We start from the raw sequence: 18,451 nt of genomic DNA on the forward strand, positions 1-18,451 counted from the left end.
GAATGTTTAGTTACCCTTTAAAGCCCTTGAGTACCACAAAAAAACCTATAACAGGCCGCCCCCCCCCACCTTTCATGTGCTATTTATAATGCTGGTGTCTGCTTATGTTGCCAATTGGCCTCCTTAGGCACCAGGGCCCGGTTGGAATTCTAACCTCTACACCCCTATAGCTACGTCCCTAGTCAGAGATGACCATGCTGGACATCTTTGCATCTGTGGACAACAGTGTAGTCCCTTTTTTACACCACTAGTTTAGTATTTTCCACAAGTGTTTTCACTTTTTTTTTTACACCACTAGTGTAGCCCCTTCTTAACAGCACCAGTGTAGTTTCTTTTTGAAGCACCAGTGTAGTCCCTTTTTTACACCACTAGTGAAGTCTCTTTTTACAGCACCAGCATAGTCTCTTTTCACCACTAGTATAGTCAATTTTTTCACTACTAGTTTAGTATTTTCCACCAGTGTAGTCCCTTTTTTTTTACAGTACTAGTGTAGTCCCTTTTTTGACAGCACTAGTGTAGTCCCCTTTTTATACCACCAGTGTAGTCCCTTTTTTACACCAGCAGTGTAGTCCCTTTTTTACACCAGCAGTAGTCCCTTTTTTATACCACCAGTGTAGTCCCTTTTTTACACCAGCAGTGTAGTCCCTTTTTTACACCAGCAGTAGTCCCTTTTTTATACCACCAGTGTTGTCCCTTTTTTACGCCACCAGTGTAGTCCCTTTTTTACACCACCAGTGTAGTCCCTTTTTTTTACACCACCAGTGCAGTCCCTTTTTTTACACCACCAGTGTAGTCCCTTGATTACACCACTAGTGTAGTCCCATTTTTACACCACTAGTGTAGTCCCGGTTTTTGCTTCTCAAACCCATTCCAGCTAATGAGCTGCTATCCCAGATACAGCACGTGGACAGGAGAGGCGCTGTTTCTGGTTAAGAAGCAGATCCATTTTTCTAATCTTGGACAACCCCTTTTATATAAACCCACCAGCAATTATCACGTAAACGGCATGCAATACAACATGAATTGAACAACGTTGCTGCCTCCAACCTCGATACATGTGACCACTCATCATCCATTACTGGATTTCTTTTTAGCCATTTTATGAGTTTTATAAAATAAAATTAGCATTAAATTGTAATGATGAAACTAGTATTTTCCAGTATTAATGTCTATAGTCTGACAAGCCCTTCAATCTAGTGGCCTCAATTTATCTATTATACTATTATAGTACTTTGGAGGTATTTTCTGAGTGGGCTCATAGAGCATCATGGGAACTTCTAGCCATAAAACAAATATTCGTGCTTAGGCTGGGTAAATGACTTTTAAAGATTAAGCGTGGAGCCAAAGGAAATAACCACTTCACCTATACTAGGTCATTGTGCAATTAACGTCTGCTTTACGGTCTTCAATAAAATTCCTGTCAAAGAGGGAAATGTTTTAGAGTTCTAATATCTGCTCAGATTGTGGTTGAATTTACACTCAGCCAAACGGAAGGGCAGAAATAATGGAGCCCTGTGAGAAAAGCATCTATAAAGCCTGTCTGGGACAATTATATTGTATTGTAAGGTCACAACCCCCGTAAAGCACTGAGCTGGATCAAACTAGGATATGATGTACAGCGCTGGTCTCCCTGAAGCACCTCTCCATTATTCCAGTACCTGGTGGTCCAAAAACACTTCTGAGTCATTAAAATATTTTAAAAGGACATTATGATCTAGAAGGTCTGGAACCTTCAGGGTCCAAATATGGGAATTAAAGCAATGTAGGTATAGACTCGGTGGAAGGATGCATCAGAGAGAAGTTTAAAATTTCTTTGAAGGTGCTGGAGAAGACCTGTGATGGTCTTCTGGTGAGCATGTGACCATAGAAGTCAGAAAAACCTGCAATTATGGACATAGAAACCTTCTGATTGGAAGTGTCCTGTCTTCTGAGAAAGTTTCTTGTAACCGGAGTTCAGCTAATGAATATCAATATATTTGCATGAGATATACGATGGAGATCATACTAAGGCTCAGAGCTGTATCCAGGCCTATCTTCACCCGGGTCAAAGGTTCAATTTGGTGCCCCATCCCTGTACCTAAATATCTTGGCTAAGGCAAGATGGCTTGTGGCTTGATGGCACCCAGAACCCGGGGCACATGCTCCAGAAGCCCTCCCCCAGCTATGCCCCCACTAAGGCTCATCAATTTCCTGCCCTGGCCGCTGGCATTTATCCATGGTTTGGTGAGTATCATGCCAGTGGTATATAATGAAACTGTCAAAGTATTGAAACAGATTCGAAAGGAATTCTCAGGTCATCCAATACTTTATGGAGTCTTTATAGTGGCCAATTACTATCCTTATGGCTTGAAGAGCAGCTTGATATCTACATATATACCACATGTCGGTTAAAGAGATAGGCAGCACCATATGGTGGATCTCTAATTCATGGAAGCTTCATTGCTCTATGTGGTGATAGGACTCCCATAACCATAGACCAGAATAAGGCATAAAAGGGGCTATAGCAATAACACAAAGAATTGCTATAAAGTAATGTCCTACATACACAATATTAGCAATGCTAAATTTCAACCAATGTAGGAAACCCATTGGTGGAAACCAGAGCATCCAAAGAGAATCCCACCGGAAGACAGGAACCCCATACAGATGTTGCTGTGGTTATATTGGAACCCATAACTTTAGTCCAATATGTTTTGGCTTCAATAGTTAATACTTTAGACTCAATGCTTAATATCATGTTACAAACAACGAGAAGCAAAAACTCAATGTAAGAAAATATTCCAAGTATTGAGCTATAGTTAGCGCAAAGACATCAAGAATTATACCACGCGTGGTAGAAAAAGAACAGATTGTAAAAGATAACATCTGCCATGTTCTAGTACTGAGAACGACAATCATCAGCTTATTAGAAGACACATGGAGAATCTGAAGAAGAATAATCATGCCAGAGGCTCTAACTCCATACCTGGGAATATCCTTCAAAAATGAAGAGGACATCTGGTAACCAAATTCACAAAGTTAACGCTATGCTTGAGAATCTTATTAAAGTGAACCTCCACTTTTGTGGTGCCTGAAGACATTATATGGTAAGTAGCTCCTATGGATACAATATAAAGCCCTGGATATTCAAAGCCCTTTTCAAGGATGCGGTCACTTCAAATTGTCCATGGTGCCAGAGTTGTAGTTCAGTTCTGGTTGTGTGAAGTCCTGTACTTTAAAGGTTTGGTCAGATACAGACCAGAGAATAATTTTTTTGGGTGATTCCAGACAGAGCTAATACATGAAGATGGAGCGAGATGAGCATTTCACAATCTAGCCATAGTAAACTCTACCATGTCTCCATGTTGGATGCTACGCCTAGCAAGCTGCACTGTATTATAAGTCCAAATAGGCCAAAATGGATAGGTCCACTGGTAAATATTCTGTGCCAGCAAATTGGAAACCACTAGAAAAAAAGGTGATGACTAACACGGTAGCCATGTACAGTAAGTGCCATTACTTTGGATTTCACTGGTTTTGTGGTTGGCACTGCTCTCTTGTGGCATCATCGTCGAGGAGTGGCATGTTCCTTATCTTAAACCCATAATTCTGCTAAGTAATTCACTTTTCTCTTCCCAACTTGATAAAAGATTTGTTCATCTATTTCTTAAGGCCCTTTTACACTGGGCGATTATCGGGCAGACAAGCGTTCATATAACGCTCGTTCATGATAATTGCGTAAACAGGGCAGCGATCAGCAGACGAACGATCAAACACTCGATCATCTGCTGGTCATATCGTTTTAAAAAAGTTAAATATTATCGTTGTCGGCAGCACATCTCGGTGTAAACAGTGACACGCACTGCCGATCTGATAATGTACGGGGACGAGCGATCGGAGTAACGAGAGCTCATCCCCATACATAGCTCCTTGTGACAGGAGCAAACGAGCACCGATCAACGATGTCTCATTGATCGTCGCCCACTGCACCGACCGAATATCGGTAGGTGTAAAAGGCCCTTTACACTGGTCCTAGATTTGAGTTAGGGTCTTATACACCGGCCGACATTCAACGAGACATCATTGATCGGCGCTCATTTGTTCCTGTTACACGGAGCTATGGATGGGGACGAGTGGTCTTTACTCTGATCGCTTGTCCCCATACATTATCATGTCGGCAAAACGTCTCCCTGTTTACACACGGAGATGTGCTGCCGACAACGATAATATTTAACTTTTTTTAAACTATACAATCAGCATATGATCGAGCATTTTCTCGCTCATCTGCTGATCGCTGCCCTGTTTACGCATGGCAATTATCAGCAACGATCGTTACATGAACACTCGTCTGCACGATAATCTCCCAGAGTAAAACCCCCTTTATTTGGCACATCCAGACAATTTTGGTGCGACAGGACAAGAGGTATGTCCCCACTTCGCACCCTCTGGCTGGATCTACAAAAATACCTCATGTCTATGTCAACCTTTATTGCTAGTTTTTTATTTCCTCACTTTTTTTTTTCCAGAAGTGTCAACCACCATCACATCTTCTGTAGTATTTGTATCCCAGCTTTGCAAGATTGCTATATGACAAATCATCCTATTTATGAAGCATTATGGAGCAGGGGGATGCATCTAGGTATATCTTGGCAAGCTTAGTGACAACTCCTGGGGGTACAGGAATAGCAGCCACTAGAAACAAGAGATGGCTGAATAGTCTGGAAGGTGAAAGGAGATGTTGAGAGTTGTCGTTTTGCACCAGCTGAGAGCCACATTGGCGATTGCTGCTTTAATGGATGGAGCTATTATTTAGCTTGTGCGCCTATAGCAGAAATGTAGATCCAACATACGGTCACTAATTAAGTGTTTGCACACAGAAAAAAACGCAACTCAATCCACTGCCCATTCATCTGACTGGGAATTAAAACAATATATAATTATGTGTCGTGAACGGTTATCGATAGCTTTTGTGTGGGCATCTCGGCCGCCATCTTCCTTCATGGGCTGTGACACTTACCTGTGATGATGTATTTATCTAAAAAGGTCAAATTATTGCACCAAATTCCATGAAACGTATTCTTTACAAGTAATTTTTTTCTCTGTACTCAATAATTCTGAAGACATTTATACCATAAAAGCTACTCTCTAGTTATTATGAACGCTTTCCGGCAATTCTACTATTGGAAACTGCTTTTATCCACTTAGGTTTATTTTCTTAAAATCCTTCTTTTATAAAACTATATTATATTTATATACAATGTGTCTAATATTACATCTCATTTAAATGAATGGTGCTAATAATGGCTCCCATGACATATGCCACAAGGGTTATCTGCCAGCTTTTCTAGGGTCCTGTATCGGAAACTTGCCCCCAACCTCTCATATCTGCAGTTCCAGAGACTGTAAAAGCCATGTGACGAGCCACGCCGGAGATGATTTACTAAGAATTACCTCATTCCAATTTTTAACAATTTGACAGTAGATGATAACACAAGCATTAACCAGTGATATATTGTTTTTTCAGGAGGACATATTTTATTTTATAATAGTTTTATGATAGGACTCAGGCTTCAAGGTGACACAACGAATGCCGGAAAAATCGGGATCAAACGACAATTTTAACTCTCCCCGTAAGCAAAGAAATTGATAATCGATTTTGGGAGCATCACGAAAAATCGGACTGCAACTTTTTTCCTCTGTAGTGAACTATTGAAGTTATTTCGTATTCAAGATTTTCCACGACTCACCGGTGATGTTATGTCACCATGTAGTTCTTGCCTAATCAGATCCAGATCTCCCATGACCGGGGTCTCCTGTAGACAGTCCATGCCATTACACACTATTAGTACTGGGTTCAGGAAGACCTAGCACTTATCTCCTACCTTTTAACCTCTTAATTTTTAGGAGATAAGGGCAGTGTGACAATTGGGTCAGTTACCCATTACCATATTATTGAATAGTGCGATGATTGTGGAGAGGGAAAGCCCTAAGTTCATACAACTCATGGGGTAGGTATATGGGCCAAGAGCTGTCCCTTCGACTTTCATCGACCGCATAGTAGCCATGGAGGCTCCTTCTATGGGTACAAGCCAAGAGATAAGAGGGATCATGTGTAACAACACTGAACAGACATCTCTTAGAAACTCTGGCTGATTGCCCAAAATTCACAAATCCTTTTTTACTTGTCAAGGAAATGGAAACCCCAGTGAGACTGTTTTTTATCAATACTCTCTACAATTGTTCATAAAGGCAATTCAGACGAGGACTCCAGCACATTGTCAGATCATTACTACAACAGATCTTTCTATAGAACTGCAATAAGTACAAGAGTAGGTTTCTTAATGGTTTCTAAGTGCTTGTTCTACTTCACTTTGAAAGGCGGATAGAACTTATTTTTTATATATTTTTTTATTTTATTTTTTATAAAATGTTTAAATGGTTCAATTTAAAGTGGACCTGCTACTCTGTTTCGAACTCTTAGGGTTCATTCACACGAGCGTGAATCTCGTCCGTGTGCTGTGCGTTGAAACAACGCACAACATATAGCCCCATTGGTTTCAACGGAGCTATTCACACATGCGTGAGTGTTCACGCAGCGAGTGTTTGTTGCGTGAAACTCACTGCATGTCCTATATTTTTTTTTTTTTTTTTTTTAAAGCCCAAGCCGTGCTTTTTATCACCCAAGTGCATAAAAAGTGCAGAGGTGCCACACAAAAAGTGCACAAGGATGCGGTCTATCGAAGCCCTTCTCTTAAAGGAACAGTGTCACCAAATATTTTTTTTTTATATCAGTTTTATGTTAGGGTTTTATTAAAAACGTTTATATTTATTTGTGTGTTTGTGTGTTACTTTTTTCTATTTTTACACTTTTTCTTCCCTATGGGGGCTGCCATTTTTTTTTTCCATTTCTGTATGTGTTGATTAACGACACATACAGACATGGAATACGGCAGCCCCAGTCCCATAGGGAATGCGAACGGGGCCCGTTCCATCCACTATGGTTTACGCCGCTGTGTGGGAACGGCGCATGCGCCGCTACCACACAGTCCAATTTGAAATGCGAGCCGTCCGGCGCCATTTTCCTGTGGACCGGAAGTCGTGGCCGGACAGTAAGATTACTACTTCCGGTCGCGGCTTCCGGACTTGTGCACATGGAGCAGCGGCAGCAGACGGAGCGGACGGACCGAAGGGAGCGGCGGCGACTGGAGCAGGTAAGTGATATCTATGTATGTGCGTGTTTCAGTGTGTGTTTACTAGTGTATGTAAACCTTCTACACTGTGTGTTAGCTCAAAAAATGGCGACACACAGTGTAGGAGGTTAGACTGTTCAAACCCCTCGTTTCTCCCGGCACTAGCCAGGATAAAGGAGGGGGGGATTCTGAGAGCTCACTAGAGCGAGGAATTTTGCAGCATAAAGCAATGTGGTTGCTTTACCACATGCAATGCTGCAATTTTGGGAATTTCTCCATCTAGTGACCAGTGCTGGGAAATATTATAAATTGAATCCAATTTATAATATTTCCTGACTCATGAAAAAAATAAAAAAAATTAGAACAATGTTTAATCACCTACACACTAATTGTTTAACTAAAAAAAAAAAAAACATGTTTTGCTGGCAACACATTCCCTTTAAAAGAGAGAGGCCCCACATAACCATTCCCCGACCCACCAAACCATAGGCCTAGAGGATCGAGGATCGATGATCCCCCCTCGCCAAAGCTTAGGGAGACCCAAACACACTCCTGGGCTTCTACCTGGGCTGCCACCCCAGTGTCCACCTAGGAACCTGCATCAAGGTCGCACCTCCCCTCCGAAGAAGGTAGGCCGGGTTGCAGGGGAAAACGGAACCAGATGGCCACACATTTTCCCCCAGACCTCAGGAGGGTCCCAAAAGGGCACTGCATCCCAAAATCCTTGTGACAAATATGACAAACACACAGTGAAAAAAACAAAATTAAAGAAGTGGATGTGCGCTGTGATACAGCCTGGACATCCGCCAGGTATAAAAATTCCTCATCTCCCAGCCAGAAGGCCGGGAGAATAAAGGTGTGTGCTAAGAAGTGTGAAAGAGGAGTGCGTGCAAATGTGCCTTCACTCAGTGGGATCCCACCCCCAGTGAGTTAGGGCACCCCAGGGTCACCAGCCCTGGGGCACATAGCAACTCAGGCTTCCAAACTACCCGACTTCCTGACCTCGATCCGGCGGTCACCTACAAATGGTACCTTTAAACCAAATGCATACACCAGAGCGATGACCATTGTGGTTCCCTGCCCTCACCTCGGCGTTCCGTCATCCCTCTACGATGGCCCGTAATTCCACCGGCAGGGATGATTACTAACCTCAGCTTGAGCAGGTACTACACTTGATTTTAGCCAAAAGGCCGAGAAACTCACTGCATGTCCTATATTGAAGCATTTTCACGTACCTAGTCGCTCAATGAAGTCTATGGGTGCGTGAAAACCACGGACAGCACACTGATGCATTTTACGTATAAATTACATTGAAAAAAAGGAGTGCTTGCAAGTGCGTGTAAAACAGATGCCACAAGCAAAGCACACTGACGCAAAAATAAAATGCATCGCACACAGACAGATTTTACGTGCATAAATCTGTTACGCTCGTGTGAATGTAGCCTTAAAATACTATAAGAAGATTATCTTGTGTAGGAGATAACATTTTATGTAAAGTGTTCCAACCCACTTACCTTATTCTAAACAGAACATCTACCTTCCATCTAGCCTCTATGTTGGGTGAATAAAAATTTTGGATCTTTATAATATTGGAGTGTTGCCTCTTTTCCTCTGGATTGCGATTGTACCTTCATTTATGAGGTCCTTTAAATAATGTACTTGGAACTTCCCTTCCCATATTCCCAATTATGAGATAAGGAGTTAATGGAGGTAGATTATTTTTGATCAAGATCCCCCAAGAGGTTGCACGATCAGCTGATCAAAGAACGTGTTCAACAAAAATCTGTCTAGTATGGAAACCCCTTTTAACTGGCGATGTACTCAGTCCCACTTGAAGGCTATAAGATGCCATAAATATCTGTCTATGGCTTGTGGGCGTTTTATAGTCAAACGCATATAATTTAAAGTCTGCCACGGCTCTCGTCACCTCCAGATAATTTCCCACTCCGTGTGAGGTTGCGTGTATACAAATTAGGAAACATTCTTTGATATCTTTTTGAAAGCACCTAAGGAGTAAATAATCCACTGCAAATTATAGTATTAATTGACATCCGCCGCTGATGTGTCAATGTAAATTTCTGTCTGGATACAGATATTTACAAACCGGAATTGTAATATTTACAAAAAGTACCAAAATTGTTTCAAAATTGGCATTTTTCAGTTCAAACCACTGAAATCAGTTACAAGAAAATCGTCAATAAATAGGGGTACACTCACCCGTTGGAGAACCTTCTAGAACATGTCCAACGTATGGGCCTTCTTTGAAGATTGGACGGTTATCATTCTGATCAATAACCACGACCTCCAGATCAACAGGTCCCTCAATGGTTTTGCTATTCTCATCTATGGTTTCTACTCGTAACTGTTGGAAGAAGAAAATAGAATAATATTTATTTTCTGGTAGCATCATGGTACAGTAATGGGCAACGGGATGGCTGGAGTGAAGCCGGCCAGGTGTAATAATAGGCCTATGGTGGCTCCTCTACACTTAATAAGACCCCATGACCAGTCAAGAGCATGAGAACGATCATGTGCCTCAATTTCAGACACCTTTAAAACATGGGTCAAAAGAGTCCCAGAACATCTTATTTGATCCATCTAGAGACTATTGAATGGTCAAGAAAGCTTCTTGAGGGGGAGGGAGCTGCCATAGATACACATGGCCAACTTCATTCGAACCCCCTCTAGCTATTCTGAGATACAGGAATTCTTAAAATAAAGATTGCTCTAAATATTACAAGCCGAGTCAAATATTATAAATATTACATTTCTATTAGAGAATGTTCTAGTCAATATTCCAGTGCAAATTTAAGAGGAATTCACAAGATCAGTTCTCACATATGAACCAAGTCAACAATGTTCTGTATGCTTTCAAACGTTATTATCTCAATACTCAGTTTAATTATAAAAAAAATAATAGCTGGTAAAATATCACTCCTCTACCTAGCAACTTTAATGAGCAATTAAAACTATTCAGGGGTCACTACAAAAAGGGACTCTTGTTCAAAAATACCTATTCCTTTGTGACCTAAGGGCATGACTAGTATCAATTCTCTGGTGTAGGTCTAATTACAATGTCCAATCGGGTGACCCAAGGGTTTTCACTTAGCTTCCTAATAATTAACTCTGCTCTTTTTACCTTCTGAGGACTCAGGGGTTCTGTGTCCAGTTTCTGTTGACTAAATGGTTCTATGCTTCACCACTTTATCAGTAAGGGTATGATTCTTGTTGAATTTTATTGTCCTGGTTGATGAGATTTATATTACTTTGTCTTAAAAAAAATAATGAAATTTAAGAGGCTGTCAAATGACAGCCTCTCCATTTTCTATATTTATGAAGTAGCACTCAATATTCTGAGGGTTATTGCCTGATCATATTTCATAGCATATTTTCCTTCATGTGCCCCTTATGTTGCTGCCTCGCCTGCCTATGTCTCACCCTAGCCCGATTCACTTTGCTCGCTACCATATAGTCTAGTATACAGTCAACAGTGGCACAAGCTGTTCTCTAGTATAGTCTTGTAAGTGCTCTGTTGAAAGACTCCATCCAAATTATACAATAGCATGTTTACTACCCGCTATAATGCATATATTTTGATGCGTCATGTCTAAGCATCAAATTAAAGAAAAAATTGTTTATGGTTGAAATCTTAGAACAACAAACTGCTGATGAGATGGGAAAAAAAAGTAATTGTCTTCTTGCTGGCATCTTACGCAAGTTAATTAGCCTTGTGGTATATTGATCATTTTAATAGTGTTTGTTAATTAACAAGCCCTTTAAAAAGACACTTGATACGTGGTGGCCGAGAGTGCTGACATAATGTCCCTCTAGGATAATCATCGAGAGTCTTCCCTGCATGGAAGGTGACAAATATTGACGTCACACAGTTCATTATTCAAGGGTGACAGATTATGTGAGAAAGAGAAGTGCTCTGTGTCTCATCACTTTGTCAGATTGGGTTAAATAGTTCTTGGTAACAAGCTCAGATCAATTCATACTTCAGCTACGGGCCAGAAGAGATCGGATGAAAATGACTTGGGCGTCTGCAGCATCAGGCTGGGGTTCCTTGGACCTATCAGAGGAAAATATTTTAAGGACCACCCTCCATCCATGAAGAACATTACACATTTAGTGGTAAGTGATTGACTCCAATGTCAGCTCTAAATGGGGTTGTCTTCTGCTGTTCCATTGGGGCCTATTTTTGTGTCCAAGCTTGGTCCCAGCAGGGGATCTTCAGTAGACTGGTGATCAGTCTAATCCTTGGTGTCTGTCTTGTAAAGAACATAGTTATCATATACGGATTCTTATAGGTTTTATATAGAACTACCTACTTAAATAGATCTTAGCAAGACCTGTTTTCTTTATCTGGCCTACTCTGCTGCATGACCTGGCCAGTTGGTTTGAGCAGAGCAATGCCAAAGTGTACCCATGCTCATAGGTTGCAATTCAAAGGCTAAGGCTGCTCCATACATTGGGTGCATCGTTGTTTAATGCTACTCAAGGCTTGCTGAAATAGTCAAACCTCATAAAGGTTAATGGAAATCATGGGGAATATCTATGATGGAGAGATATATCTACTGAAAAAATGGGGACAAAAAAACAGTTATATATTTTCACGTGCTCCATATGAGGTCATACTTTATGGTCAGGAATATGATGTTGGCTCTGTTGCATAGCTCATCAGAAACTTCACTATGGAACTCATGGTTCTAGTTGACTCCTCTTCTTTGATTGAAGTCTCCTCTTCATGCAACTTTCATCATAGCCCAGTTCCTCCTACTGCTCTCAAAAAAAGGTTCCGGTCTTATTTTGAAATTTGTACTCCCTGCCCCTTCCCTTTACCTAGGGGTAAACGGACCATGGTTTGGGCCCTGTAACATTCATCAAGCCTTCACCTCTCCCTTCCAACCACTAGCACTCCCACTGGTCATGGGTCAAGCACTACTTTAATGCCTAAATGGTCAGTTTGCCCCTGCCCTCAACTCTCCAACTCCGGTACTGTTAAGTGTTGAGATGCCTTAGCTATGTAGTACTATCTATTCATTGGCCCCATGTTGACTTTGCCCTTCAAATTTCATCATTATCTACATGGACAATATTTGACTGAGCTGCTGTTGATGTCTATGCGGCTTGAAAGGAAATGCAATACACATTTTGATCCCAGTCAAAGGCATCAAATACCTTAAATGTTCATACGAAACTTTACATCATTTTTAATGTCTATTTTGTTCCAACAAACAATGTGAAGAGGACAGGTTAAGAGTAAATGCTACCTAGTTGAATGAAAATAATGTTTCTAAGTCAAGACGATAAGGGGATGATCATTGAACTTTTGCCCTGCCGTCAGCAACAGATTAGTGAATGAAACTACATTATAGGGTTTCTTATCAACCTGTCACCGCCGACAACTCAAATAAAGCTCTTCCTTCCCAGTCAAGACGTTCTCTCTTAAAAGCACAAATTGGACACTCTGCATCCCAGTCTTTATCACATGTAACGGCTGCGGTCGCAGACCCCTTTCATCTTGCCGACATCTTCATCCCCGAGGATGCCAGCACATGCGGCCGTCCTCTCCTGCAGTGGCCACTATGGTGCGCGCACGAGCTCATTCACGGCATTAAAGGGCTAGCGTGCACACATGTTAAGCATTGACTATTACTCCCAGATCACCCTGGACTACAAGAAGGGCCCTGCCCCTTCACTTCTTGTCTAAGCGTTGTTAGTAATTCCCATGTTAGTCTTTGCAAATGGTCCCTTAGTGTTTTCCCTGTGCCCTGCTACCTGTATCCCTTGCTGTGTTATTGTTCCTGAGGATGTTAGGGATTGGAGTCATGTCCAGCTGCTCCTGTTGTTATCCGCCACGTCTGGCGCATCCTACTACACCTGCTGTCATCCGCCACGTCTGGCGCAACCTGCTGCACCTGCTGTCATCCGCCATGTCTATCAAAACCTGCTGCACCTACCTCCATCCATGCTAAAGCCTCTGCCACTGTCTGGACTATTCAGGTACCCTTGTGCTGGATTATGAATTGATTGGGCCTACTGTTGTTTGGCCAGCTGCTCCCCGCTACGGCGGTGCGGTCTAGTGGTTCCCCATACCCATGGACCGTAACATCACATCTGTCTTATATCTGGGTGTATGGCTCACTAACTGGAGTCAAGTGAATATCCCTCTCTGACCTGATACAGCAACAAAAGCTTTGTGTTGGTTTCCTACCTTATGACATACCCTAGATACACATATAGTTAGGACACCCCTTTAGAGTTGACCAGATGAAGCGAGATGTGTTGTAGCACACGGCACAAAACAGTTTTTTATGTGGCAAAGTATCCACACTATATTATCCATAAAATAGTACAAGTATCTGGCTAGAATTTTTTTTAATTTTTTTTAAAACCACCAAGATAATCTGTACCAATATGGCTGAAAAGTTCAAAAGTTGGCTCATGTACTTACGCATGTCTTGCAGATGGTAAAGTCTTTCTATATATAGAATCTACTTATTATAGACCATTTAGATTCTCCACTGAAAACTTATATTGGCAACCCATGACCCAATGTGTCTTCAAAATCATAGATTTGACCTACAGAAGAAACCATTGAGCTGACCTTCAATTTACAGACATTTCTGTCCATATCTATTGGATTTAGCGTTTAGGCTTTATCGGTTGGAGTCTAATATCTTGGGAATGGAGAATTGTCTGGTCCCTTGTTTGAGGTAGAGTGATGGTCATGGCCCCCTCATTAACAAGAATTTTTGATGGGCATCTCAAGAATCGGTAGAGGTCCCAGTGGTCCAATTCACATTTCCGACATTTTTTTTTTTATACTGTGAGAAATAGTGGGATAATGGGTAACTCCCTTTAAAGTTGTCTCATCAGGATGACCCTTTCCATATGCCATAGTAGGGTATATGGACATCATAGGAGGTTTCCCGCTCAGGAACGCTAGAGTGGAAACCACTACAGAGAGAAACTTCGGATGTGACAAACTTGGCTTGTCCATGTATTACACGGTTAGACACCCATAAATCTTAGTTTGCAGAAAAAAATGGACTTACAAAGCTCTCCAAAAGACCACATTAAAAATTTTTTTTTACGGGGGTTTCAGTGTATGTGCTGGGGATTTTTTTTTCAATTTTAGGCACAATCCAGAATTTGTTTTGCTGTTCGGATTTGAATTATAAGCTTTATTGATGGAACGATTTTCACTTGTTAACAGCAAATCAATAGTGAAATACACAGTCACGTAAGACTCGTCCCGTACATAGGAGGAAGACGTGAGCTCAGCATATAGGCAAAAGCAACAGCAAATTATTCTGTTTTTGCATTTAACAACTGCAGAAACTAATTTACTTTGCGGTGCATAATTAGAAGGTGTTTTTGGCTGCCATTTGTATGACAGCGCTTTCATTTTCCTATATTTCCATAATTTGACAAAGGCCATTATGGGTTCAGAGCCGTCATCCAGAGCTGTCTCAAGCTACTTCTGTAGTCGATGACCTCTTGTAATGATAATTTAGGTCTTATATTAATTTTAGATGTGATTCCCTTTATATCAATAAAGCAATTTGTAATGTTTGAAAAATACAAAAAGAAAAAGAGTGAATCAGCTATGAAGCGTCTACTCATTGTGTTGATTAATTATGTTCTATTATATAAGTATAGGAAGCACAATCACTGACATGTCACAAGAAGATGGAATATTCATTAATTCTCTACAGACCAATCTAAAAGCACAATAAAAAAACTAGTGACAGACAACATTAGTTATTGTACTACGTAAAAGAGCAGAGGCTCTGCAGAGGAATAAGTTATTTATGGGGATGTTCCAGTCACCAGGGACATTAACACTATTGGTGCAGTGGTCATCCCTAAGTAGAATGATAAAGAAGTATTAAAAGTACTAGTGAATATATCTCTCTCCACTCTAAATGTCTTTCCCAGTATATCCCAGAACAGAACAAAGGTTTCTCTATATGCTGGGAGGAGCTTTCACCTGGGATCTTTGGGCCCCCCCCCTCCCTGCTGAGTAACGTATAATATAGAACTTGTCAAGAGTAAAATATAAATGATAACTGCTCTGGGCACATTTCTTGGTCACAAAAACTGTTGTTAATCTTCAGGCGAATGACTAAGCTGTTTTTCTTTTTATTGCCGCAGTCTTAAATACAATAATACTGCACCATATATACACTACCGTTCAAAAGTTTAGGGTCACTTAGAAATGTCCTTATTTTTGAAAGAAAAACACAGTTTTTTTCAATGAAGATAACATTAAATTAATCAGAAATACACTCTATACATTGGTAATGTGGTAAATGACTATTCTAGCTGTAAACGTCTGATTTTTAATGCAATATCTACATAGGTGTATAGAGGCCCATTTCCAGCAACCATCACTCCAGTGTTCTAATGGTACATTGTGTTTGCTAACTGTGTTAGAAGGCTAATGGATGATTAGAAAACACTTGAAAACCCTTGTGCAATTATGTTAGCACCGCTGTAAACAGTTTTGCTGTTTAGAGGAGCTATAAAACTGACCTTCCTTTGAGCTAGTTGAGAATCTGGAGCATTACATTTGTGGGTTTGATTAAACTCTCCAAATGGCTAGAAAAACAGAGCTTTCATGTGAAACATAACAGTCTATTCTTGTTCTTAGAAATGAAGGCTATTCCATGCGAGAAATTGCCAAGAAACTGAAGATTTCCTACAACGGTGTGTACTACTCCCTTCAGAGGACACCTCACACAGGCTCTAACCAGAGTAGAAAGAGAAGTGGGAGGCCCCGCTGCACAACTGAGCAACAAGACAAGTACATTAGAGTCTCTAGTTTGAGAAATAGACGCCTCACAGGTCCTCAACTCACAGCTTCATTAAATAGTACCCGCAAAACGCCAGTGTCAACGTCTACAGTGAAGAGGCGACTCCGGGATGCTGGCCTTCAGGGCAAAGTGGCAAAGAAAAAGCCATATCTGAGGCTGGCTAATAAAAGCAAAAGATTAATATGGACAAAAGCACACAGACATTGGACAGAGGAAGATTGGAAAAAAGTGTTATGGAGTGTAACTCACAGAGATGCTACAGAAGTGGTCAGGAGAATGAATACACATCACTTCCTGGCTGAAAGCAATGTATATTCATTGTCATGACACATGAGTAGCGTTATAGTGTGTTTATGCAGCTGCACATAGCGATATAGCTATATCGCTATGTGCTGTGTAAATGAATGGAGAGAAGTGTATGAAGCTGGTTGGTCACTGATTGGTCAGCGTCATACACTCCTCTATACAACGCCCACTTGGTCATATAGTAAAACACGCCCAGTTGTCCATTGAGAAACTCATTAGCATAAAGCTAATATAGGTCATAACTCCGTCAAAAATGATCGTTTTTCTAAATAAAAAAACACTGCTGTAATCGACATTACAGCGCCGATCACATCATGTACAATATAGGCCACTTATAATGTGGTGACAGAGCCTCTTTAAGGCTAGGATTCCATTATGACACCATCGCAGTAATGGCCATGCCATGTAAGATTACAGGGGAAATAAATGTTGAGCCGCAGCTGATAAAACCTGATCGGGAGTTTCTAGATCTTGACCTGAAGTGATCAGCTGATCATAAGGTCAGCATCAATCAAAAAAGTTATGTCTTTATGAGACAACCCCTTTTAAAAGAGGGATTTGGCCCATTTCTTCCGACACCCTGACTGGCACTTTGGGGAGGGTGGAACATTTAGCATATTTTTCAACTGACTGATCTTTCATAGTGCACAATATACATACCGTAATTTACAAAAAACATCTTTGTGACAGTTCCTACTTTTTATTGCCCCAATGCATAAAAAATAGATAAAGCAACTTTGCAAACATTCTTGATTAAAATGTCTTATTATTTTGATTCTAAAGATCCTATGTAGATATATACATCTCCATGGTTACAGACAACAAACCCTTTTTGTAGTCAGGTCAGATCCTGCAGTCATACTTTTTTCAATCTGTCCCCTACTATTTGCAAACCTACCAAAAGGTAAATTAGCAAATAGTAGGGGACAGATGTAAGATATTATGACTGCAGGATCTGACTACACAGGGTTTGTTTGTTGTCTGTTGTTGTCTGTTACCATGGAGATACATAGATCATAAAGCTCTTATGCGTCTCCATGGTTACAGACAGCAAACCTTGTGTGCTCAGATCCTACAGTCAAAATTTCTCACTTACATTTGGCAGTGTAAAGGATCTGCCAGGGACAACTTCTGTGTATACGCCCATAGGTAATCAGTCTGCACCTGAGTCAATGTCTCTGAGACTGACTCCATCTTCCACCACTCAGGATGGCAGGCTTAGGAGTGGGAGAGCCTATCACAGCCTGGCCAGACGGAGCTAGCTCCCGCCCTCTGTCTATTTATACCTGCCTTTCCTGTTCCTCCTTTGCTTGTGATTCTTCTCGTGTGGTTTCCTGGCCCAGCTACAGCTTCTAACTATTTGATCCTGCTCCATACTGACCCTGGCTTACTGACTACTCTCCTGCTCTGCGTTTGGTACCTCGTACACTCCTGGTTTGACTCGGCTCGTTCACCACTCTTGTTGCTCACGGTGTTGCCGTGGGCAACTGCCCCATTTCCCTTAGCTTTGTGTACCCTTGTCTGTTTGTCTCGTGCACTTACTGAGCATAGGGACCGCCGCCCAGTTGTACCCCGTCGCCTAGGGCGGGTCGTTGCAAGTAGGCAGGGACAGAGTGGCGGGTAGATTAGGGCTCACTTGTCCGTTTCCCTACCCCCATCATTACAGGCAGGGTATCAAGAAGTAAGGGACAGATTAAATATAGCATATCTGCAGGATCTGACTACACAGGTTTTGTTTGTTGTCTGTTGCCATGTATATTACTAGATCTGCCTAGGAACTTTAGAAAGAAAATGTTAAGAAATTTTTAATCAAGACGTTTTGCAAAGTTGCTTCAATTTTAGATACATTGGGACGAATAAAATTGATTTGTTGTGAAGTTGTATATCGGCTTTAAAGTCAACCTAGTCTTTACCAGCTTGTTGATCCAGAAAAAGGCAAAAACAAAACCCCTGTGAACACATGAATACAAACCCTGGCATTGTAGCGCCAGCAACTTGACAAAACCCAACAGGCATGAATGAGTTAAACACAAAATAATTCCGGACTTTCTAATTTTGTGATTTAATAAAGCAGAAACAAGATTAGGTCTCGGTGCTGTAATGTTTATTGTATGCAAAAGCTAATGGTTGGAAATAAAATTAAAACCTAGG

At 41.1% G+C, this 18,451-nt stretch overlaps 1 protein-coding gene across 1 annotated transcript in view; it reads right to left on the reverse strand.

The window, feature by feature from the left end:
• CDH13 (cadherin 13) overlaps positions 1 to 18,451 on the reverse strand; it is a 475,876-nt gene that overhangs the window by 193,264 nt on the left and 264,161 nt on the right. Inside the window, exon 6 of the mRNA XM_075838471.1 lies at positions 9,387 to 9,531. Coding sequence (XP_075694586.1) covers positions 9,387 to 9,531 — 145 coding nt within the window. The remainder of the gene's footprint in view (positions 1 to 9,386; positions 9,532 to 18,451) is intronic.

This window comes from Rhinoderma darwinii, chromosome 9 (genome assembly GCF_050947455.1).
Source record: "Rhinoderma darwinii isolate aRhiDar2 chromosome 9, aRhiDar2.hap1, whole genome shotgun sequence".
Lineage (NCBI taxonomy): Eukaryota > Metazoa > Chordata > Amphibia > Anura > Rhinodermatidae > Rhinoderma > Rhinoderma darwinii.